This window comes from Acomys minous (assembly GCF_964271855.1).
Source record: "Acomys minous genome assembly, chromosome: 2".
Taxonomy (NCBI): Eukaryota; Metazoa; Chordata; class Mammalia; order Rodentia; family Muridae; genus Acomys; species Acomys minous.
Genome location: NC_140484.1, coordinates 54,856,530 through 54,879,821, shown reverse-complemented (window position 1 = coordinate 54,879,821; position 23,292 = coordinate 54,856,530). Strand labels below are relative to the sequence as shown.

Genomic DNA, 23,292 nt, shown 5'->3' with positions numbered 1-23,292 from the left:
TTTCCTCTTCCCAGACGCCCTGCCCTCACCCTGACCCTCGCTGATCCTGCAGAACAACCCTCACCTTGCTGTCTAGGAGGCCCCTGTCTCATTAACAACCACCTGGGGGAGCCCTGGTCCATCTCCACGCCCTCCACTCCCTTCCCTCACCCACCCATGCCCTGCCTTCCAGATCACAACACCCCCTTTTCTTCCTAAAGCATCCTGGGGGTGACACCGAGGGCCTCCTCCTCAGCCTTAAGCCAGCCTCACCACTGAGCCACACCCAGCCTCAACCTACCTTCTTGACCCCACTCCTGCTCTCCTGGGTCTCCCCCTCTCAGACCCTGTTCCAACCTGCCTATGTCAACGCTCACTCCATCTCCTTCTCCATGGAGCCTGGTTCTAAGAGTCCAACAAGATGGCCACTTTTGTCCTTTGAGTCACCCAAAACTACCATGAGGAACACTTCTCCTTTCTTGGAGAGGGAGAAGCATCAGGGTCAACGCCTCATCTTAATCACTAAGGCACAGCCTGCGCCCTGATCCTGCGCCACAGTTCCCTGGGCAGGAAGGATCCTGGGCTCCTCCACAGGACAACAGACAAGGAGAAAATAGCTACGCCTGGCTGACGGGGCAGAAGAGATAATTCTAACCACATCATTTCCTGACTGAGCACACAAGGTTAGCGGTCGCCGTCTCTGCGGTCGCCATCTTTGTCATCGCCACTAACCACAGTCACCACAACTTCCTCGATGCCGGCCTCGAATACACTTAGTTCCTCATGTCCTCTGCCACAGGGCCCTCAGCCACTAGACACCTGGTCTCTTGCCCCCTCCCCCAGCCTCCCTGCTCGGTCTCTGCTGACTAGCAGAGGTGAAGGCCTGAGGGGAGTCCCTCGGCACCCTGCAGACCCTCCCGTCCAACTGAGTCAGCCTTGCAGCACCCTGGCTGCCTAAAGCTTTATTACTCTCATCGTTTTTACCTGAGTTCTCCAACTCTGCAAGGATCCACCACTGCCTAGAGTCCCCCAACTCCTCCCTCAGCTCTGTCAAGTGCTGGAGTTACAGGCGTGTGCAACTGTGCCTGGACTCAGGTTGCTTTCGTAAAGGACAGGCTGCATGGTCCATAGGCTTCCCGGGTCCCTCCCCGAGGCAGAAAACCATGTAGTTAAAGACGCCGCCCCTCACTCTTCCACATCTGCACTGACCTTGTTCCTAAACCAGGCTTCACTGTCACTGACCCCATCTTTGCAGATAAGCTTCAATCTACCCTCAAAACTTGGCCCAGGGTACAGGAGCACACTACCAAGCCCAGTGACCTCGGTTCAACCCCTGGGACCCACATGGTAGAAACCAACTCACACAGGGGTCTTTTGACTTCCATGTATACTCTGTGGTACATACCTGCGCATGCATGTACATATACCTACATATACATGCATACATATATACATATATACATATATACATACATATACATGTATACACACAATAATAATTTTTTGAGACAGGGTTTTTCTGTGTAACCCTGGCTGTCCTGGAACTCACTCTGTAGATCAGGCTGGCCTCAAACTCAGGGATCTACCTGCCTCTGCCTCCCAAGTGCTGGGATTAAAGGTGTACATCATCACCGCCTAGCAACGGCTTTGCCATGCACTCTCAGGGTCTCCTGTAAAATGTTCTGGTGATGGGGGCGGGGAGGGGGGCCTGGGGTGAAGCTGCCCCCAGTGAGCTATGAGCCTAACTGAAGAACAACTCTGTGGGTGCTCCTGACATGCGTGACCACAGCCAAGGACAGGACTGAACATGTGCATCTGCGCAGTTCAGAAGACGCAGCTCACCTCAGGCAGAGAAAAGCAGCACCTGCCAGGGCACTGGAGAACCCACAAAGCTGTCTAGCAATGCCCAACACCAACCCACCCACCACTGGCAGAAACACTAGGAAAACAATTCTTTCACTGGCTCACAGCTGACCTCAAAGAGTCCCCAAACTGACCTGTTGCTGATGAGGGGCTCTGGGGAGAGGGAACAAACTGTTTCTTCAAGCACGTGCTTTCATGCCTAAAAGATAAAGCTGGACTAGATGGCATTGGCCATCCATGCCAGACTCTGGAGGCCGAGGCGGTAGGATCTCAAGTCCCAGGCCAGCCTGGGAGGCAACAGCAAGACCCCATCTGAAGGAAAGGGTGAAAAAGGACAGGCCACGGACCAGTGCATCCCACCGGCTGCCCAACTGCACCAAGAGTAATGGCCTGGCTCCCTCTGTCTGTGGCGACAGCCAGAGACTAAATGTGGCCACTAAGCTCTTCTAAAATGCCAGCCCACCAAGAACTGCTTCTCGTCTGGCCTATTGCTAATAATTAAAAGTTCAAATAGTCGCATGGCCCAAAGATCCTCACAGCAAGTGCGTGGGTTTCACCCGAGAGCCGCTCTGCTCAGCGCTGTGCTATGACCAGGTTCTCAGCTTTCTGATCCAGAATGGACCCACGGTGTGCTACATGAGGTATGCAGGGTTCCCAGGTGGATGCCCCAGGGCCATGCCCAACGTTGCTGGACAGACCTCCAGTGTTGGGACCCCAGGGCTCTCAGAAGGACATTCCCACAATAGCTCGGCGGCCTTACCTTGTCCATCCGATCCTTCTGCACCCCGTACTTCCCGCCGAATCCTTTGGCATAGTCTAAAAGGTGGTAAAGGCCAGACTTACATGAGGCTAAGGAAGAGTGTACAATGACAGACACATGCACATGGGTCCACAAACAGCCCGGGGACATGAACCAGAGCAGAGGGACGTGAAAGCTGCCTGAGGACAGGCTCTCCTGGCAAAGCCAGCTGTCTAACCACAGTGCCCAGTGCAGGCAAGGAGCAGGAGAGGTGTGGGCATGCTTCCAGGAATGGGGGTAGGGAGGGAACGGGCGGCAGGCTGGCAGGAAGGAAGCCGAGGAGGGAGGGCACAGGACAGGCCTTCGCAGTGCACACTTCTATAGCACAGTCTTCGCACCAGCCAGGGCCTTATTCTCATCTGCTTCCTGGGCGCCTGCTCTACCGGGCACTAAATAGAGGCCCCACCGTAGTTTGTTCTCTTGCTTTTTAAAAAGAAAAAAAAAAAAAAGACTCTTGTGTCGAAATGCCACCAGACAAATATGTCTGCTGCTGCCACACACACAAACACATGAAAGTGACAGCCACGCAGCCTCGACATCACAGGAATAATGGCCACATCCGTGTAATCTGCTGGGCTGGCACTAAGATCACTCACTCCAGGCCCGATGGCATCTGGGAGGCTACATTCCACCCTGATTCAGAGAGTCACATACCTCTGCCCGGACACTCAAGTTCCAGGAGCCAGGTCTGATCTCTCAGAGAGAGAAAAACCACAGGAGCGGCTGGCACCCCGAGGGTGTGCCTCCACCTGCCCGTAGCAGCCATGTGCACACTGTGCCCATACGGTGTGGCTCAGAGTGGAAATGTTACACACGGACAGTGTGGCCAAAAATCAAAACAAACAAACAAGTAAAACAAAAACAAAAAACAAAAAGCCCAAAACTCTGAACACACAAAACTTTGTGCAACTGGCCATAAAAAAACAAAACAAAACAAAACAAAACACCACTGCAAACAAAGACACAGAGACCACATGAAACACGCCTGTCTTTCCATCTCTATGACCCTGGCGTGGAGTTAACATCAGGGCTGGCTGGGAGGAGTAAACCTACCTCCCTGTGGGTCAGAGACAATGAGGAGGGGCTCAGATACTCAGTGCTGGGGGTCGGCAGCAAGGAGGCCAGAGCTGTCTGCTGCAGAAACTACACTGACCTGGCCTGCAGAGTCCCTCCTAACCTGAACCCTAAAGGTTAGAGGGGGGAAAAATGGGGCTGAGGAAAGAAAGGGCTGAGCTCCAGGATGTTGTTGGGGTGGAAGACATCCCTGGCAGCCAATGGCATAGGGAAGTGTCACAGGCACTGCGGTGAACCCTGAAGTCTATGCTGCAAGTCAGCTGCACTGCAATGGCTGGTGGGGGGAGGCAGGGGCAACTGTGCCTTGCTGGGACTCGTGCTTGGCCAATCTCTCCTTGTAATCAAACCCCACAGCGGAGGAGTCCTGCCTCTCGGACTGAACACCAAATTTGCCTCCGAAACCAGTCTTATAGTCTGGAGATCCACGCGAGACAGTAGGGAACATGACCAAGAGAGGAAACAGTCAGGTTAGAATCACATGAGCATGGGCAATGGTCAAGCACACCCTGTTCAGACAGCAAAAGCTCCAATCTGGGCCTGATGGTCTAACACTGACCAAAGGGTTAAGGAACAGACTTCAAAGTCAGTGCACTTCTGTGGAGCCGCAGAAGCAGGGTCAGATGGTAAATGTAAAGCTTAATCAAAGCTACTCCAGGCTTCAAGGTTTGCCTGTAGTGTCCTGCCCAGGCTGATGACAGGAAAGGGACAACACAGGGATTAGTTAGCAGGCCCACTCCTTGTGCTGGAGGGACAGCTATAAGTGTCCCTTTACCTTCCTCAAACCCTGGGACAAGGTTCTCACTGCGACAAGAAAACACTCCCAGTTAGAATAGAAGTGTGCTAAGGATTTGAAAGGAGGCTCAGAGGCAGACAGACGCTGCCCAGCAAAGACTAGGCCCCGGGTTCCATCCCCAGCACCACAGAAAGAAGGGCGCCTTCCACATACCACAGCCCACCTTATAAGGAGAATCCAGGAACCCAGAGGATAAAAGCCCCTCTGGGAGCTACAGGAACCAGGCTCCCAGCGGCTGCAGCCCTGGGTCAGAGGGTTAGGGTACAGGATCACCCTAGCCCTCGGCCACCTATGGGGCCCTCTGACACTAGAGGAGACAGGGACAACTTCACACCGTGAAAATGAAACTCAAGACAGAAACACGGCTGACATGAAGCACGTGACCAACTGGGGAACAAACACACGCTTCCCAGAGGCCTTTGAGAAAAGCAGGGAGCAGAGCTAGAGGAGGTACCTTTTTGGGATTCATGCAGCTGCAGCTTCTCTTGATGGTCCCAGCCAAGGGCACACTTGTCTTGTCTGTCTGTCTGCACACCAAATTTTCCTCCAAACCCTTTCACATAGTCTACATGCACAACAGAAAGCCACACCCTGGCGTTACTTGCGCAGCCCAGGACGGGGGAAGAAGCAGGTTTCAGATGCAAGGAGACACACTTCACTTCCCCCTTGGGCACAGCTGGGAGGCGACCCTGGCTGACACCTCCTCGAGACAGCCATATCTTAGGAGTGCGGCTAAATAGGCAGGCCCAACACACATGGACCTTGAGGCAGCAAGGTCTCATCACACACAGGCAGACATGCGTGACAGGACACTGCTACTAGCTACTAGAGCCAAAGACGAGGCCAATGTTTGAGATCTTATGTAGCCACAGGCTGGAAATGGCTGTCTTAGATTGACCATTTGAAATCCTGCCGGTGACAGTTTCATCCTGGCCACGCCTGTCGCCCCGGAAGGGGCTAGCTAGAGTAAGATGAAGTGGAGGTACCTTTCTGGGATTCATGCTTCTCTGTTTTGCCTTGATACTCAAAGCCCACAGCACTTTTATCCACTTTGTCCTTGTCGATTCCATATTTGCCACCAAAACCTTTGGAGTAATCTGAAACAAGAACAACACTGTTTAACAAACTAGCAACAGGGCCGGTCAGAGGCTACAGGTGCCGGCGGCCAAGTTTGAAGGCTCAAGGTCAATCCCTGGGACCTATGCGGTTTAAGGAGAGAGCCAACTTCTGTAAGTTGTCCTCTGACCTCCATACATGCGCACATCCATACACGTGCACAAAATGAGTAAACATAAAACATTAAGCCAACAGAGTCGATGGACATGTTATATTGCCTTGAAGAAGGTAAAATGTGGGTTGTCGAGATGGCGCAGCAGGTAAAGTCACTTGTCACTAAGTCTGATGACCTGAGCCCAATCCCCGGGGCTCACACGGTGGGGAGAGAGAGAGCCCAAGTGTGGGGGCTCATGTCTGTGTCTCAGGACACAGCAGGCTGAGGCAGGAGGATTGCTAAGAATTTGAAGCCAATTCCCAATATACACTGAGTTCAAAGCCAGCCAGTAAGACCTTGTCTGGAAAACTAACAAACAAAAAGAAAACAGACGGGGCTAGAGAGATGGCTCAGCAGTTAAGAGCACTAGATGTCCTTGCAAAGGACCAGAGTTCAGTTCCTAACACCCACATGGTGGCTCATATGCAACTTCAGATGCCCTCTTCTGGGCTCTGAAGGCATCTGAACTCATATGTCATACACACAGACACACACGCATACATATATTAAAAAAGAAAATCTTTAGGGCTAAAGAGAGATATCTCAGTGGTTAACAACACTGGCTGTTCCTTCAGAAAACCTGGGTTTGATTCCCAGCACCCAAGTGGTGGCTCAAAACCATCTGTAACTCTAGTTTTAGGGGATCCAACACCCTCATCTGGCTTCCACAGGCATCGGGTACACACAGTAACATACAGACACACATGCAGGTAAAAATACTCATACACACAAAAATAATAGGAAAAAAAAATACATGTGGCAAACCTTTTAGAAATCCAGGCTCTGTTCTGACAAGGTCATGTGACATGTCACTCTTGCACTACCTAACATACCATGATTTCTGTAGGTTCCTGGACCCTCTAGAAGATGCCGCAGGCAACTTATGGGCCCATGTGCCATAGCCAGCAGGACAGGACAGCCTAGAATGTTCAGCACACACCGCTTGAGTGAGGGGTGGCTCGGGAAAGAGAGCAGTGACCTGGGTGAAGTCACAGCTGCACACCCAGCCCAAGGAAGAGCCCAAGGAAGGCAGCTAGCTACAGCTATGCAGGCCCCAGGCACATTGGCCCATTTCAAGGGGCCAAGCCAGCATGGCCAGAACTTTTCGTACATGCGTGCATGCATGTATGTGTATGTAGGTTCATGTGGAGATCAGAAGATAACCTGGGGTCCTCACCTTCCACCATATTTGAGACAAGACCTCTTGTTTTTCTACCGAGTACGACAGGCTTGGCCCATGTGCTTCAGAGATTCTGTCTCTGCCTCCCAACTCCCAACAGATAAACTGGGAACACAGACCCTCATGCCACATGCTGTGCCCAGCGTTCATGTGAATTCCGGGGGTTCAGACTCAGGTCCTCACACATAGCAAGCATATGTACCCACCATGCTGGGACCCAGACAGTCTCTTGGTTTTTGGTTTGTTTGCTTGTTTTTGTTTTTGTTTTTTTTTTAATTTTATTTAAGAAATCCAAGGGCTTCTTTTTGACACAAGCTCTTGGTTTTCAAATTCTGGCAAACACTAAACAGACTGATGTGTGTGGGCACAAACAAAAACATCACAAGGACAACAGGCTGTGGCTGCACCCTCAGTAAACACCAGGCTCCTCGTGCTCTTCACAGCATGGAAGGAGAAAGTCAGTATGGCCTAGCAGGACCTTTTGGCAGAATCTGACAAAGTTACAGAGGTTTGGAGGATGTGGAGTTCAAATCCAGAGCCTCGTGCTCTGCCACTAAGCTCTACTCCCAGACCTTGTCTCCAAGTTTGCCCAGCAATCTTTAAAAAAAGAAAATGGGGGTGGGGAGTGGGCTTTAAGATGGCTCTGCAGGGGCTGGAGAGATGCCTCAGTGGTTGAGAGCACTGCCTGCTCTTCCAAAGGTCCTGAGTTCAATTCCCAGCAACCACATGGTGACTCACAACCATCTATAACGTAACCTGGTGTCTTCTCCTGGCCTGCAGGTGCACAAGCAGACAACACTGTATATATAATAATAAAATAAATCTTAAAAAAAAAAAAAAAGATGGCTCTGCAGGTACAAGCACAAAGTAAGGTGTTTCCCATAAGCCAGGTGCTTGGGAGGAAGAGACAGGAGGAGCTCCATGAGTTCCAGACCAGCCTAGTCTATGTAGTAAGTTCCAGAACAGCCAAAGCTACATAATAAAGATCTTGTCTCAAACAAAACAAAACAAGACACAAAAAGGTGTTTGCCACACAAGCATGCCAATCTCAACCTCTAAACCCTGCATCCAGGTAGGAGGTGTGACTCCATGAAGTTGTCCTCCGGCATACACACATGGCACGTATGCCCCAACACACACACACACACACACACACACACACATATACACACACAGATTCACACCTGTAATGACAACATTCAGAAGACTAGAGCAGGAGGATTGGGTCAAGCTTGAAGCTACATGGTGAATTCTTGGCCTACAGAATGAGGCCCTGTCTTAAAATACAGAGGCACAAGGGCAGTGGATTTCAATCTTCCTCATGCTACAATCCTTTAATACCTCATGTTGTGGTGACCCTCAACCATAAAATTATTTGCATTGCTACGTTATAACTATATTTTTGCCACTGTTACCAGTTGCAATGTAAATACCTGATAGGAAGGATTTCTGCTACAGGCCCCCTGTGAAAGGGTCATTCAACCTCAAAGGGGTCACGACCCACAGGTTGAACCCTGCTGTGCTAGAGAGATGTTTCTGTGCTTCAGAGGATCCTGTTTAGGTTCCAAACACCCACGTGGCCACTCATAACCATCTACAAATGCAGTTCCAGGGGATCTGATACCCTCTTCTGGCTTCTGCACAAAATACATATACATACATGCAGACATAAAACCCACGCACATCCATGTACATCACAAAATAAATAAATGTATAAATAGTTGAAGGATGAAAGGATTGAAAGCTACACAGGATCAAAAAGAAAAAGAAGAGAAAAGAAAAGAGCGCTTTCATCTGCAAAGGAGCCCAAGGCCCGGCGTACCTTTCTGTGACTCATGTTTCTCCGTCTTGCCCTGGTAGTCAAAGCCCACGGCGCTCTTGTCCACACGGTCAGCTTGTACACCGTATTTCCCGCCGAAGCCACTAGAGTAGTCTAAGGAGACAAGACAGCAGCCAGCAAGAGTTAAGACTCCCGAGAGCTGCGGTGGACATTTTGAACAACACAAGGGTCGCATCCTTTCGATGACATTGGACACCCTCAAAGGTTGTGCAGACAGAGGTCAGATCAGTTCCCACCACTGCATGATTGTTTTGTACTGAGAGAATGAACTGGCCGCCACAGTTCCCACCAGGAATCATCAATCTAGGCTACAGTGTGAGATCCTGTTTCAAGAACCCAAAGTAGGGAGCCACTGAGCCTACGGGAGCACGGGGGGAAGGCACTTGCTGCTCAACCTGGTTGAGTTCCTTTCCCAGGATCCACGTGTTGGAAGAGAAGACAGACCCCTGTGGTCATCTCTGCACACACAGGTAAATAAAAATGCTTACATAAAATAAGTAAGGGAGGGTCACAAAGGAAGGAAGATGTCTACCCACTTTAAAGACTCACAGGCCAGGCAAGGCTGCACACAGCTGTGATCCGGGTACTAAGGAGACTAAAGCGGAAGGTTGCCGGGAGTGGAAAGCCAACCTGGGCTTCAGAGAAGTCTAGGCCAAAATGAGTCCCTGTCTCAAAAATAAACAAAAGTGACAATTCACAGTCAGGTGAAGTGCCACACACCTGCCATCCCAGAACTCATGGGGCTGAGGCAGGAGAATTATTGAGTTCAAAGCCAGCCTTTGATAGCATGACATCTTGGAAGAAACCAAACCACTAGATAGTCAAGAGATGATTTGCCTTTGCTGTTTTTAAAAAAAGGCTCTAGCCTCATGTGACACCACGAAAACCAGTCAACACTCTCCCATGTTTCAGGGCACATGCTGAAACACAGGTCCGCAGCTCTGGTTTCCGCCTTCAGGGACAATGCCAGAGAGCTGACACTGAGGTGCTCTGCTCAGGCAAAGAGAATGCAGATTCTACTGGAGCCGGCAGACACAGGGCTCTGTGTGTGCCACCTACAGTGAGGACACACACCCTGCCACAGCCAGATGGCCCTGGAGCCCAAAGCAGAAAGCGGAGGTCTCCCTGCCTCTCCCTGCACCAGCGCTCCCCTTACCTTTCTGGGAGGCGTGCTTCTCCGTCTTCCCCTGGTATTCAAAGCCTACAGCAGACTGCAGGACAAAAACATAAGGGATAGGCAGTTGAAACACCATGGCGATGGCCCATCTGAACTCATGGCACACAGAGAACAAAGCTTTTGGTGATGTTGGTTTGGGGAAGGGTGTGCGCCACCCAAGTACAAAAGCCGGAAGAGGATGTCTGGTGTCCTGCTCTAGCTCTGCCTTATTCCTGGCAGATTGGGTCCCTCACTGAACCAAAGCCAAGCTAGCAGCCAACAAGCTCCAGCAATCCTCCTGCCTCCTCCCTATTCCATAACCCCAACAGTGGGCCTGCTTGTTGTGTGGGTGTTGAGGTCCAAACACAGGTCCTCAGGCTTGTACACTAACATCTGAGCCTCCCTAGCCTTGAAGGTTGGGTTTTCTGTTTGTTGATATAGGGTCTCACTTTGGAGCCCAGGCTGACTTTGAACTCATGGTAATCCTCTTGCCTCTGCTTTTCAGGTGTTGGGAATACAGGTGTGAGCCAGGCTTTAAAAAAAAAAAATGTTCATTCTGACCTGTAAAATTTGCCTTTCCTAAACAAAGAACATATACAATGATCACTGCACGGGTGTGTGTGTGCAGGCCCCTCCATCCCCCGCAGTCTCCTGGCACCAGCTTGGCTGACTTATTCCAGGCACAACATGCTGATCTGGAACTAATTCCTCTGTCACACAAGCTTTGCTGAGAACACTAACAGTATGGCAGGGCTGTCATGAGACCGTGTGGTGATCTGACTTCAGTGTCCACTCTGCTTTCTGTGTAACCTAGGGCTAGGACTCTGCACCTCCCCTACTTCAGAAAGGGACAAGTCAGACTCAGCTACTATGTCTTAGAGACTGGGCACACACTGAAAGCCATGTGGTTCCTTGTTCCACTGACAGCCCCAGACTGGGATAATCAGAACAACCCCAGTACTACAGAGCCTCCGAACACTAAGAACACAGCTCAGCAAACCCACGCTGAGGGAGGGCTCTACCTGTCAATCACATCCATCCAGAGGAGACAATGAAAAAGGCATAGCATAGCCCAGTCAAAGGCTAGGCACATGGGGAGGCCTGCAGGAAGCACACTGAGGCCTGTCAGTCATTCCGCGCCACTGCTTGTTCCCCGTTGGATAGTCAGCACCCCTCACAAAGGCCAGAAAGGCTGTACGTTCTTATTTAGATGCCCTTCCTGCAGTCCCATGGGGTCCGGAGGGCACCTGTGAACTGTTGTGCTAGCCAAAAGGGCAGCCACACAGCAGCTTGCTGCTGTGGCAGGGAGCCTGTAGCCCCTGGTCCGTCACTCACCTGATCCACCCTGTCCATCTGGACACCGAACTTGCCTCCGAAGCCCCGGACTGAGTCCACTTGTGAGCAATGCTTGGAAAGCTTTGACTGGTACTCGTGGCCAACGGCTGACTGAAACAAAACACAAAGATGTGGCATTATGCATTCATGCCCAGTGTGGCACGGCAACCATACTCCGCCACTCTGCTACTGCTGCTACTTGGGACAAAGAGGAGGACACCCCTGTCAGAGGTGGGCCTTTGCCCTCAAGAGGCCTTGACTCGCAGGACATGGCCCTGAACTGCCTGAGCCCCAATGCAGGACTCTACTGTGGACCCCAAACCTATAGATCCTCTAGACTAACATTCCTGACTACAGATAGGCACTTGACAGAACCGGGTTTGAACAAAGGACAGAGCCTGCAGTACACACAGGAAGACCTATTTATGTCAGTCACTCTCTCAGAGTTGGGTGTTTTCAAGGCTGTGACTCAAGTGTCAAAGCGAGGCACACACTTTGTGACTGTGCTGAAGCAGACACAGGTACTTCCATGACAATGCAGACGTGCATGCCACACCTCCCAGACATGCAGGCCACACAGACAGGAACCAAGTGCTGTCATGCGCACAGCAGCCTCACATCAGCCCTTGTCAAAGGATGCAGGGCCCCCAGGGCCTTCTGCTTAAGGCTGCATATCTGCCAACAGACAATGCAAGGAACACCAACTTACAGGCTGCTAGCAGACCCCCGTCCTAGCCCCTTCCATAATTTGGGCTCTCATATCTGCACTGTCACAAGCTGTCAGTGATGCCACTGCCCGCACAGCAGTCCCATGGCCTTTTCTCATAGTGGACAATGCCTGTATGGCTCCTCCCTGGACAAGGACAAAAGATTGGTGTGGGCATGCACAGGGCCCTAGGCCTCTGAACCTGTCTTCTTGGCCCACCTGACAACACAGAGCCCCAATTCTGACTGGCCTACAGGGAGAGTCAACCCTGTGCACCATAGACCTTCCTTGGTTAGTTGGCCTTGGGCTCTGCTCTGCATATCACTGACCTCAATGTCCCTTAAAGAGTGATACCCAAACAGTCTACAGAGAAAGCTTTGGCTGAAGGACTCTCTCGTTCCCAGGCTCAGCTGTGGTCAACTGCTGACGGCAGACCACAAGCCATAGCCTCTGAAACCCCATCAGCACAGTGGCCTGCCCTCGTGGGCTGCTAGGCTTACACACAGAAACTGTAAGTGAAAGATCAAACAGGCAACCATGCCAAAGAGATTTCCCAGCAGGACTGTCTGTCAGAAGGATATTAAAGAGAAAATGGGGCTGAAGTGACAGCTGGCCCTGGTTCCAACCTACTGACTGAGTGCATGCTTACAGGTTCGTATTAGCAGAAGCACATCTGTTATCTGCCTTGACCTACAACGTACAGGGAAGGCAGGAAGCCTCCTTGGCAAGCCACAAGTGTGAGCAGGCCTGGATGAGCCTGGCTGGGGAGGTCTGTGGAACTCACCTCTCTTTCCAGTTTTTGACAACAGGTTACTCTCAAATGTTCACACAAGCCAAGGGCTAACCTCTACTCAATGCACAAGGCCTAGGGGGCCAACATGACGGAGCACCAGCGACTCTGTCTGATGTCACCCACTGCTTGAGAGGCACTGATGGGTATCCAGCTGAGGAGGTGAACTGAAGATTCTAGAAGCAGCCTGGGTACCGACAACAGTCAGCCGCAGACGTGTGGCAGGGTGCAGTGCACACTTACAACATTTGATACCCAGCACAGAAGACCAGGCGATGCACAGGCTGAGGGCAAGGTGTTCTAGGGGAAGCTCAGAAGGGCGTGTCTCCCCAGAGTAACAGCACAGGGCAACAATGAGAAGCCAACAAGGGAAAACAGATGCCAAGACAGGTGGGCACAAAAGGATGAAGGAAGGGCGAGGTTTGATGAGGCCTAAGCCACAGGTTTGATGATGAGATCTGAGGCAAGGGAGGCCCAGTCTACGTAGCAGATGAGAGCCAGAGACCAACACTTAAGCCTGTGGTTAAGCATGCCCCTGGTAAATTACAAGCCTCCCCACATTGTCCTTGTAGCTCTCTTTGCTGTGGCTGACTTTATGGGAAGTGGGTATCCACTTCCTGCCATGTGAGGGAGGGCCTCTGACAATTTGAAAAAGAGCTTCTAGAGACACAGAAGAGCTTCACTAGCGAGCAGTCTACAGAGGACCCCTCAGAGCAGCCCTCGCCCTTGGCAAACCCCACTGCGCACTGTGACTCAGGAAAAATGGGGCTGCCGCCCGCATTGTGTACTCATGTAGGCCAGCGGCCCAGCCTGTGCGGCCACTCACCTTGTCCATCCTATCCTGCTCCACGCCGAACTTCCCGCCATAGCCGTGGGAAGCCTTGGGGCCTGTTTCCAGCTCCTTCTCCTTGAGCGTCTGGTGCTCTTGGAAGACATTCTCTCGCAGCTTGTGGATGCTAGCGGGGAGGAGGAAGAAGATTCATGGCAGGGGCCAGGCACGCACCTACCCGCCAGCTGGACTAGCAGGGGCAGACATGGCCCTGTGTGTCTGCGGTTTCTCATTGGGTCGCTGTCCTGAGGCTCTGAAAATGGCTTGTACGGGGGTTGGGGTGTGGGGGGGGGGGGGGGAGGGAAGATGGATCTAAATCCACAGAACCCTGCAGCTGGCTCTAGAGGCAGATCAGCTGAACCTGAGCTGCCCTTCACAGCAACACTGCCCCTCAGATCAGCAGATAGAGGGCACAGCTCTGTGAATGCCACCCGCAGAGCTCCCCTCCAAAACCCCAAGGTCACCAGAAGCCGGCTGTGCTGGTTAGCATTTTGGCAACTTGACACAAGGTAGAGTCATCTCGGTAGAGGAAACCTCAACTGAGAAAATGCCCCCATCAGACTAACGTGTAGGGCATTTTCTTGATTGATGACTGATGTGGGAGGGCACAGCCTACTGGGGGTTGATGCTACCCCTGGCCTAGTGGTCCCAGATGGCATAAGAAAGCAGCTAAGCAAACCATGAGGAGCAAGCCAGCAAGAAGCCTTCCTCCATGGCCTCTGCATCAGTTCCTGCCTCCAAGTTCCTGCCTTGGCTTCCACCAGCGATGGATTTTTTAAGCTGTAAGGTGAAACAAACCCTTTCCTGCCCAAGCTGCGTTTGCTCAGGGTGTTTATCACAGCAATACAGGGCAAACTAAGACAGGGAACAATGGTAAAACAGGTCAGAGGTCACACTCAGAACCTGGATGCCTGGAAGCAGCTTCCTCTGAGGCACTGCGTGAGCAAAGGGTCTTCCAACCCGGAAGACTCAGGAGCCCACAGCTCTGCATGCGAACAAGCCCGAGAGTGTGGACAGACACACACCAACCTGGACCCATGGACCTCGATGAGCAGCAAGAGAAATACCACCCCAACAACCTGAGGGGGACCACAGGATGCCCATATGGCCCCTACTGGAATCTTAACCCATCAAGAGAGCCACATGGGCATTCCCATCTGCCCTCTCCAATGGGTTCTAGAACCATGGGGAAGGAGACTCCCAGGCACTTGGTCGCCAGATCCCTGGTCGCCTCTCAAATCCATTCCCTCTCCTAATGGCCCCCATATCCCTTGTACCACCTGTGACAACCACTATGGAAACCTGAAGCTTCTGCCATAGGAAGGGTGAGCTACCCTACGATCAGGTCCAGAGAGCCACTGTGGAAAAGGATGTCTCTAGCCTGGTGAGAGACCAGACAGGGAAACTCTATTAAAGATAGATACAAGTAACAACTAAAATCTTCCTAGGGACCACCCCACAGAGTCCTCTTCTGGGCACCTGACTGAATGTTCTGAGGAAAAGATACTGCAGCCAAAATACCAAAGTGAGAAAAAAAGGATGTATTCTGAGCCCCGTGGGGCCTGAAATAGCATCTGGGTGTCTGCAGAGGCAGGGGGTGTGCCTTCCAGGCAACGATGCGAGCTTCTGTACAGTTGGCATTTCTAAAGGGTCAGACTCCACGGCACGGTGCTTTCCACACTCCTCTCTCCGCCTCTTCAACGCGTGGAGTTGGCTCCCGTCAACTCTACATTCCGCGATGCAGGACAATTGGCAGACAATGATCCAAGTGAAGGAGGTGGCTGGGGTCCAAGTTACTCAAAGCCACCTCACACCCTCAAAAACTGCCGCTTAGAGGCGAACACTCACACCACTGCGTTCTGTGTTGAAAAACATGGCTGACGAGAGTCAGGCCTCACGTCCACTGTCTGTGCCCGCCTGACACCTGAGGCCCACAAACACGAGCCCCTGTAACGACTGCCACCTGGAGCAGCAAGGCGAGGCCCCTCTGACTGCTTCACCATACAGAGGGGGGCATGTAGCAGAGTGGAGTGCCAGAAGGTACTTACTTGATGTGTTCCTGGTGACCCGATCCCTGCACAGTTTTGGCGCCCCATCTTTGTTCCTTTTCACTCACATCATTCTGCAAAGAGAAGTAACTAGCACATCCCACACCCTGACTAGCACATCCTGTACTCTTTAACTAGTACTATCTCCACCCTGGAGAAGGAAGTAGTACATCCCATACCCTAACTAGTACACCCTGAGGCCTAACTAATACATCCCACACTCTAACTAGCACACCCCATATCCTGAATGGTGTATTCCCACCCTGGATAAGTAGGTAGTACATCCCACGCCCTAACCAGCATGACAAACTTCTATACCCCATGGCCTGGAGGAAATTAACCAGCTCGGTGCAGGGCCAGGCTGGGAACCTCAGAGGCAAACACCTAGTAAGGCAGAGCAGGCTGGTGACTCCTACCACAAAATCAGGGTCCGTCTCCCAGTCATCGGCTCCCCCATCGTCCTGGGTGACAGACACGGCGTGGCCTGCAGAAGCTTTCCACATCTACAAGAGCAGCAGAGAGTCACCTGGGAGGGTCACCCCAGGACCCCAGAGAAGCCCTGATCCAAACCCTTAGGAAGCCACCTCCCCCAGAGGGCAGTCACTGAACTCAAGGACACCTGAAAGAATCAAAGCTTCATATTAAGAATCCGGGGGGGGGGGGGGGGGGAGACAGCGCCATCCAGTGCTTGCCTTGGCATCCAATTTAAAAAAAATTTTTTTTCGATGTAATGGGAACATTTATAACCCCAGTACTGGGGAGGTGGAGACAGGAGGATCTGCAGGGCTCCACTGACCAGCCTACTTACTGATCTCTGAACCCGTCAAGAACCCTGACTCAAAAAACAAAAACAAAAAACAAAGCAAAAACAAAAAAAGGTTGGGCCTGGAGAGATGCCTCAGAGGTTAAGAGCACTGCTGCTCTTCCAGAAACAGAGATTCAGTTCCCAGCACCCACAGAGCAGCTCACAACTGTCTGTAACTCCAGTTCCAGGGGATCTGATGCCCTCTTCTGGCCTCTGTGGGCACTGCAAGTGTGGTGTATAGACACATAGCATGCAGGCAGAATACCCATACACCTACAATAAAAAGTCAAAGTGGTATGACAGCTCATATCTATAATCTGAGCAGTAGATAGGCCGAGGCAAGAGGATTGCTACAAGTTTATGGACAGACCAGACTGAGCTACAGAGTAGGACCCTATTTCAAATCAACTAAGGGGCGGGATGCACATTCTCCACCCAGTGAGCACCTCCCCCTGATCAGTCTTAGGGTGACTACATACTCTAGGGGCAGCTCCCAGGGGCATGGGACTCCAGTGTGCCCGAAGTGTCCCTCGAGGCAAATGCCATGTTATGTTTATTTTATCACAATTTAAAGAGATTATTTTGGCTTCAAGGACTTCCTCGGACTATGACGGCTATCTTAACTTGCTAGGACATTTTGGGGGGGGGGGGAACGGGCAGTGTCTCTTCATTGAACCCTGAGCTCACCAATGGGCTAGGCTAGCTAGCCAGCAAACTCTGGGATCTGCCTGATGCTGCATACACACATACACACACACAGCACTTCACAGATGTATGCCCTGTGTTTACTTGGATGCTGGGATCCAAACTTAGGTCTTTATGCTTGCACAGCAAGTACTTTGCCCACTGAACTATCTTCCCAGACCCTGGCATGAGATTCCTTTGAAAAGGTTATTGTCTCCTCATCTATCCCAGGTCTCTCCCTGTGTAGTCAGGAAGGGAGAGAGAGCCCTACCCACACCTGACCCAAGAGAGAGCCTACCGGGGCCTTCACAGTGCACAGACCTTTCTCTTTTGCTGGGAAAGGCAGCTCACAGTCTATCCGTATCCAAGGAATTCAAGGAGGAATGTGAGGGCATCTGCAATGGTCAGTGATCACCTGGGAAGAGAAGACTTGAGGCTCAGCACCAGGCTTTCTGGGCAATCCCACTCCAACCCCTGGGAGGCACTTTTAGAGAACCTCAAAGTCCACCCCTCCCCCCTCCAATACACAGAGTGCATATGACATCAGCAGACAAGAAAACTGGCCTCCTACTATCAGAACGCTTAGCCCACAGGGCCCAAGACCCATATCCACCACCCAACACGTGCCCAAATGCAACCTGAGACCTCAGCCTCTGTGGCCAGCACGTGCCCTGCTCGTTGTACGGCTGAGACGCTTCATTTCTTGTCCGCTCTAACTTATAAAGGAGAAAGGCCATGAAATTTCATTACTGTGCTTACAAACAGTAACAGAAGCCCAACACAGCACATGCCTGTGACCCTAGCTATGGCAGAGAGCCAAACCACAGGCCAGCCTCTCTCAAGAGGCCAACATAATGAGCTGGCACAATGGTGCACACCTGTCATCCCAGTACCGGGAGGTCGAGGCCTGAGGACCAGGAGTTCTATCAACCCCATCCTTAGGCAGCCTGGGCTACATGGGACCCTACCTCACAACACAAAACAAAACACTAGCCAGAGCCTATTCACCAGGGCTGGAGAGATGGCTCAGCAGATAAAATTGTGTGCTGCACAAGCCTGGTGACCTGGGCCTGATCCCAGAACCCATATGAAAAGCCAGCTAACGCAGCCAGTGATCAGGGCTGAACCCAGGGTCTTTCTCACACTCGCCAGACACACTCTGTAGCCAAGCTATGGCCCCAGCCGTACACTCAATGTTCTCAACTTTACAATCACGAAAAACAACCAACTGGAAAATGAGCTTGTGCAATTTCTGGATCTAAATAAGGCTTCTGTGCCCCGCCTCTCACACACAAAACCACCGAAGTGAACTGGATGGTTCTGCCTGGGATTGCTGATAACTTCTCAGATGTTACATCAAGAACACAGCAACATGCTGGGCTTCAGTGGCACAGGCCTGTGATCCCAGCACTCAGGGAGGCAGAGACACGTGGATCTCTGTGAGTTCAAGGCCAGCCTGGTCTACAAAGTGAATCCAGGACAGCCAAGGCTACACAGAGAGACCCTGTCTCGAAAAAACCAAAAAGAAACAAAACAGAACAGATACTTGAGGACGAGCTCTGTGTGCATCAGGACTGCCTGTCTTTTTGTTTTGTTTTGTTTGTGTGCATGCATGTGTCTGTGTCCACACATGTATCTGTGAAGCAGCACACGTGCCATGGCATGTTTATGAAGTCAGAGGACTAATAACCCAAATCTCTCCTGCTACCGTGTGGGTCCCAGGGACTGGACTCAGGTTGTCATGCCCAGCAGCAAGTGTCCTTTGCCCTCTGAGCCTTCTTATCTAAATGCCTCGCCTCAAAACCAACAAGAGCCTGTATGGCAAAAGTTGGAACCCAGCACTTGGGGCTGAGGCGGGAGGATGGAGAGCATAGGGCTAGCCTGGGCTACAGAATGAGACCCTGCCAAGAAACAGACAAGTGACAAGTTGACCTACGGAAGAAGAATGACTTTCAAACAATGGATTCAAGAGCATATAAAGAGATTTTACTAAGCATTAGTCAAAAAGACAGCTGACCTGTTTAATGACAAAGATACTAGGCAACAGTGGGGGTTGGGGGTTGACACTTAAGCACAGGAGCTCTACAGAAAGATATCATCTCAAACAAACAAACAAAAAAGGAAGGGGGAGGGGTGTGTGTGGAAGGAACAAGGGAAGAGAAAGGCAGGGGTGGGAGATACAAGCTTTGTGTGTTCAAGGCCCGGCAAAGGGATGTGGGAGGTGGCGGTATGGGAGGAGGGTTAGTTTGGTGGGAAGTCAAGGCTAAGGTATCCAGTTTCTTTTCTAAAGGACAGAGTGTAGCGAGAGGCCCTGCCTGGTAGTATGTACCCCCAGTCCAGAATCCCAACGCTCAGGAGGCTGAGGCAGGAGGGTGGTTGCAAGTCTGAGACCAGGCTGATGTACACAGTGAGCTTACAGGCTAACCAAAGCTATAGAGATCCATCCCAAATACATTCCAACCACCACCAAAAAGGAAATGTGAGGGAGACGCAGAAAGAGAGGGGAACAGATGGACAGACTCACTCTAGGTTTGTTGCCCAGGCTGGCCAGAACTCCTTGGACTCAAGGCCCTCTGCCTCAGCATTCCCAGCCGCTGGAACCACAGGCATGCATATTCTACGTATCTGAGAAGGCCAAAACTGCTTGTGGTGATGGCTGCACAATGGTGCTAACCACCAAACCCTTTAAGTGGGTGATCATGTGTGGGGTGAGCTATATTTTAATAAAGCCAATACAAAACACAGGTCAAAGAAAAGATGAAGCCTCCCCCAGTGCAAAGGCCAAGCACAGAAAGAGGATGCAGACAGAGAAAGCCACTCAGCCCCGCATGGCCAGCACAAAGCTCAGCCAGAGAGAACTGAGTCATAGAAAGGAGGAATCCAGCCTCCTGAGGCCCAGATCCTGATAGCTACAGCACAGCAAGCAAAGACAAAAAGGAAGGCAGCTGGGCCAGGAGTTGTTGTGGAGAGGCCAGTCCCAACCCCATGCCTACTGAGGCCTGTAAGGGCAGTGCACAGAGAGGCTAGCCTGCCCAGGACACCAGCAAGAGACAAGCTGGGAGGCAGACTCTACCATGCCCAGGACAAAGACACGGGGCACAAGGAGGCAACAGTGCCTAGGATGATGCCCTGTTAGAGCAGGCGCCTTCCCTAGTAACAGGCTAAAAGTCTGAAGGGCCAATTATATTCCCCGGCATTTACAAGGTGTTAAAGGCAGTGATTGTTAGTGTCTCCATTAAAGGTCAGCTCTGGGGCTAAGGCTGGAGCTGGTTAGAGAAGCTGTCTAGCACGGCACAGAGTTCAGTGGCAACAGAAACGGAAGCATGCGGGAAATAGGCTCTATGGGGCAAGGGGTGCTCCAATGGCAGCTCCATTTCTAGTTACTGGGGAGCCGAATACCAGAATCAGTTCTTCAAGCCCAGCTCTGCATTCTCCCGCATCTCCCTCCTTCGAATTTCTGGTGAAAACCTCCTCAGCCACACAGAGAAGCAGTATTGTTGACTCAGGGCCTGAACTGGTGACTCACTCTGGGGGGAGCCAGCGGTGCTGAGGCTGGCCCTCAGATCCACAGTGGCTTGGCCCCTGGCGGACAGGGGTCTGTCTGCATTGACCATGGGGGCCTACTGGGTGGTGAGAACCTACTTGGGTCTCGGGCTACTGACAAGGCCCAGTGCAGCCAGGTCAAACTACCAGGAAGGGCTGAAGTCTCTGCTTCACTGGGCACAAGATGGAATTCCTTCTCTCTGGCCAGAGGACCCCACCCCTCACAGACCAAGAGGAAGCAGGGGAACAGACCAGGCCCAAACACCTCTGCAGTGACTGGGCACACACCCAGGAGGAGGGGCGGATTGCGTTCCAGGCTCCCTAGCTCCAGGACGCAAACTAGCAGTCTGGATTTCCACTGACCCCATTGCAAATTTCCCTCAGGTGCTCAGGCCCCTCCCCAACTGCTGGCCTCTCCCTCCGCTCAGCCCAGAGGACCGGATCCTAATCCTCCTAGGCCCTGGAACAAGGGCTGCCCAGCCCTACCAACTTCCCATAGGCCCTCATAATTCCACTAGGCTCTGGAACCCGAGGCTCACCAGGCCCACTAGCTTCCCCCCTCTGGCCCTCACCATTCCACCAGATTCTACAACTAGAGTCTCCCCACCCCCCACCAGCTTCCCTCAGCCCTCAGGTCTTCATTCTGTCCCTAGGTTTTCGGTACTCTGACTACCCTAGAACACCCCAAGCCAGCTTTGCACTTCGTCCAGGGATCCTACCCTGGAACCCCACCCCTTCCTTTATGCCCAGGAATCTTGGGCCAGCGTTCTGGCCCCGCCCCCTCTGAGCCAGACCGGCTCACCACACTCGGGTACTCCAAAGATGACCGGATGACCGCCCAGCACCGGAGCCCGAAACCTCCGATCTCTTCTCCGTACCCTGCTCCGATCCACGCTCCAACGCCCCCATCCAGATCCCGCAACTTGGGACTTCGAGCCTCCAATCCTGGCCCCTGCACCCGACCCCCAAATCCCAGCCCTGAACCCCAATCCCCCGATTCTGGCCCCACACCGCGAACCCATGGCCTTGGCCCAGCACTTGGGTCTTCCGATCCTGGCCCTGAGCACCACCACCTCATCCTAGCCGTGCACCCAACCACCGATCCTAGCCCTGTAACCCGGGCCCCGACTCCCGATCTCGACCCCGTACCCTAAGTTACAATCCTGGCCCCACATCGCGATCCCCGGGTCCTGGCCCTGAACCCTGGCTCCCCGGTCCCGGACCCTGCACCCCGAGGCCCCGATCTCTGGATCTTGTCCCTGCATCCCTAGGCCCCGATCCCTGCCCCGCACCCGGATCCCCTCGGTCCCGGTCCCGACCCCCAGGTCCCGGCCCCGCACCCCGACCACTCGTTCAGACCCTGCACCCTGACAACGCATTCCACCACCCTCCCGGCCCCCAGCAGCTCTCTAGGACGCCCATCCCCCAGCCCCAACTCACCCAGCTAGCCAGGTCCGCCAGGCTCCCGCCGCGCCCCGCCGCTCCCTGCGCCCGCTCACTTCCGGTTCCGCGGGGGCGGGGCCGTATCCGGGGCCATTGCGATACCCCGCCCCGTTCCAGGCCGGCCCCGCCCCATATTCCTAGTCGTTTGCAGATCCTGGACGCTGGATGGCGACCTGGACGCCAGTCAGCTGAGGGGAGCCAATTTAGAAGCACCTGCCATGCCCTGTCCAACGCACATTCACCCTACACCCATCTCTCAGCCAGCTTTGCATCCGCCCATCCACCACCATGCAGCTCTCCACCCAGGCGCGGATCTACACAGCCTCATCCACACACCTGTCAATCATCTACCCACGCATCTACCAGTCTGTTCTTCTGCCCATGTACCCATCCACCCATCTACCCACTCATCTATCTATCCATCTGTTCATCCATCCCTCCATCTATCCACACCTTAGTTAGGGTTCCTATTGTGATTTTAAAAAAATACTGACCAAAAGCAACTTGGGGAGGAAGAGACTTATTTGGCTCATAAATTACAGTCCATCACTGAGAGAAGTTAGAACAGGAACTCAGGCAGGAACTAAAGCAAGGACCCTGAGGAAGTGCAGTTTACTGGTTTGTTTGGCCTGCTTTCTGACACATCCCAGGACTATGTGGCCAGGGATGGCATCTCCCACAATGGGTTGGGCCCTTCTACATCAATAACCAAGAAAATGACCCCAAAGACTTGCCTACAGGCCAGTCTGATGGTGGCAATTCATCACCTAAGGTTCCGTCTCCCCAGATGACTCTAGTTTGTGTCAAGTTGGAAAAAACTAACCAGCATCCCACCTATACACCCACCTGTCAACCATCCATTTATCTATCTGTCCATCTGCTCGTCCAAAATGTCCTAGTTGCATTAACTCACAGCCTAGCTTTTAAAATAAGTCTCAAATGTGTACCTACTTATCTTACTCAGGCTACTCTGTGGACCTGGTTATCTTAATTGCTACAGGAGGGCCAGCCCACTATGGATGGCCCCTTCCCTAGGCAGGTGCTCCTGGACTGTGTAACAAAGCCAAGGCAGAGGCATGTGGGAGCACTAACAGGACAGTCTGGTCCAGGCCACCCCAACAAGGACTGACACCCGCCCCCCTCTCTGAAGGAGGA

General features: G+C 52.4%; 1 protein-coding gene across 4 annotated transcripts in view; it reads right to left on the bottom strand.

Annotated features, from left to right (window-relative positions):
* CTTN (cortactin) overlaps positions 1-22,273 on the bottom strand; it is a 34,620-nt gene extending 12,347 nt beyond the window's left edge. Inside the window, exons 1-12 of one of the 4 annotated variants that reach the window (XM_084772080.1) lie at positions 22,135-22,273; positions 17,473-17,566; positions 16,079-16,165; positions 15,663-15,736; positions 13,612-13,741; positions 11,290-11,400; positions 9,955-10,009; positions 8,781-8,891; positions 5,495-5,605; positions 4,963-5,073; positions 4,019-4,129; positions 2,603-2,658 (exon numbers count right to left, since the gene is read on the bottom strand). In XM_084772080.1, coding sequence (XP_084628206.1) covers positions 2,603-2,658; positions 4,019-4,129; positions 4,963-5,073; positions 5,495-5,605; positions 8,781-8,891; positions 9,955-10,009; positions 11,290-11,400; positions 13,612-13,741; positions 15,663-15,736; positions 16,079-16,165 — 957 coding nt within the window. In that variant the 5' untranslated portion in view covers positions 17,473-17,566; positions 22,135-22,273. Of the gene's footprint in view, positions 1-2,602; positions 2,659-4,018; positions 4,130-4,962; positions 5,074-5,494; positions 5,606-8,780; positions 8,892-9,954; positions 10,010-11,289; positions 11,401-13,611; positions 13,742-15,662; positions 15,737-16,078; positions 16,166-17,472; positions 17,567-19,675; positions 19,777-22,134 lie in introns of those variants that run through there. The other 3 variants (XM_084772081.1, XM_084772082.1, XM_084772083.1) reach the window with 3 other exon arrangements.
* Positions 22,274-23,292: the final 1,019 nt, after the last annotated feature.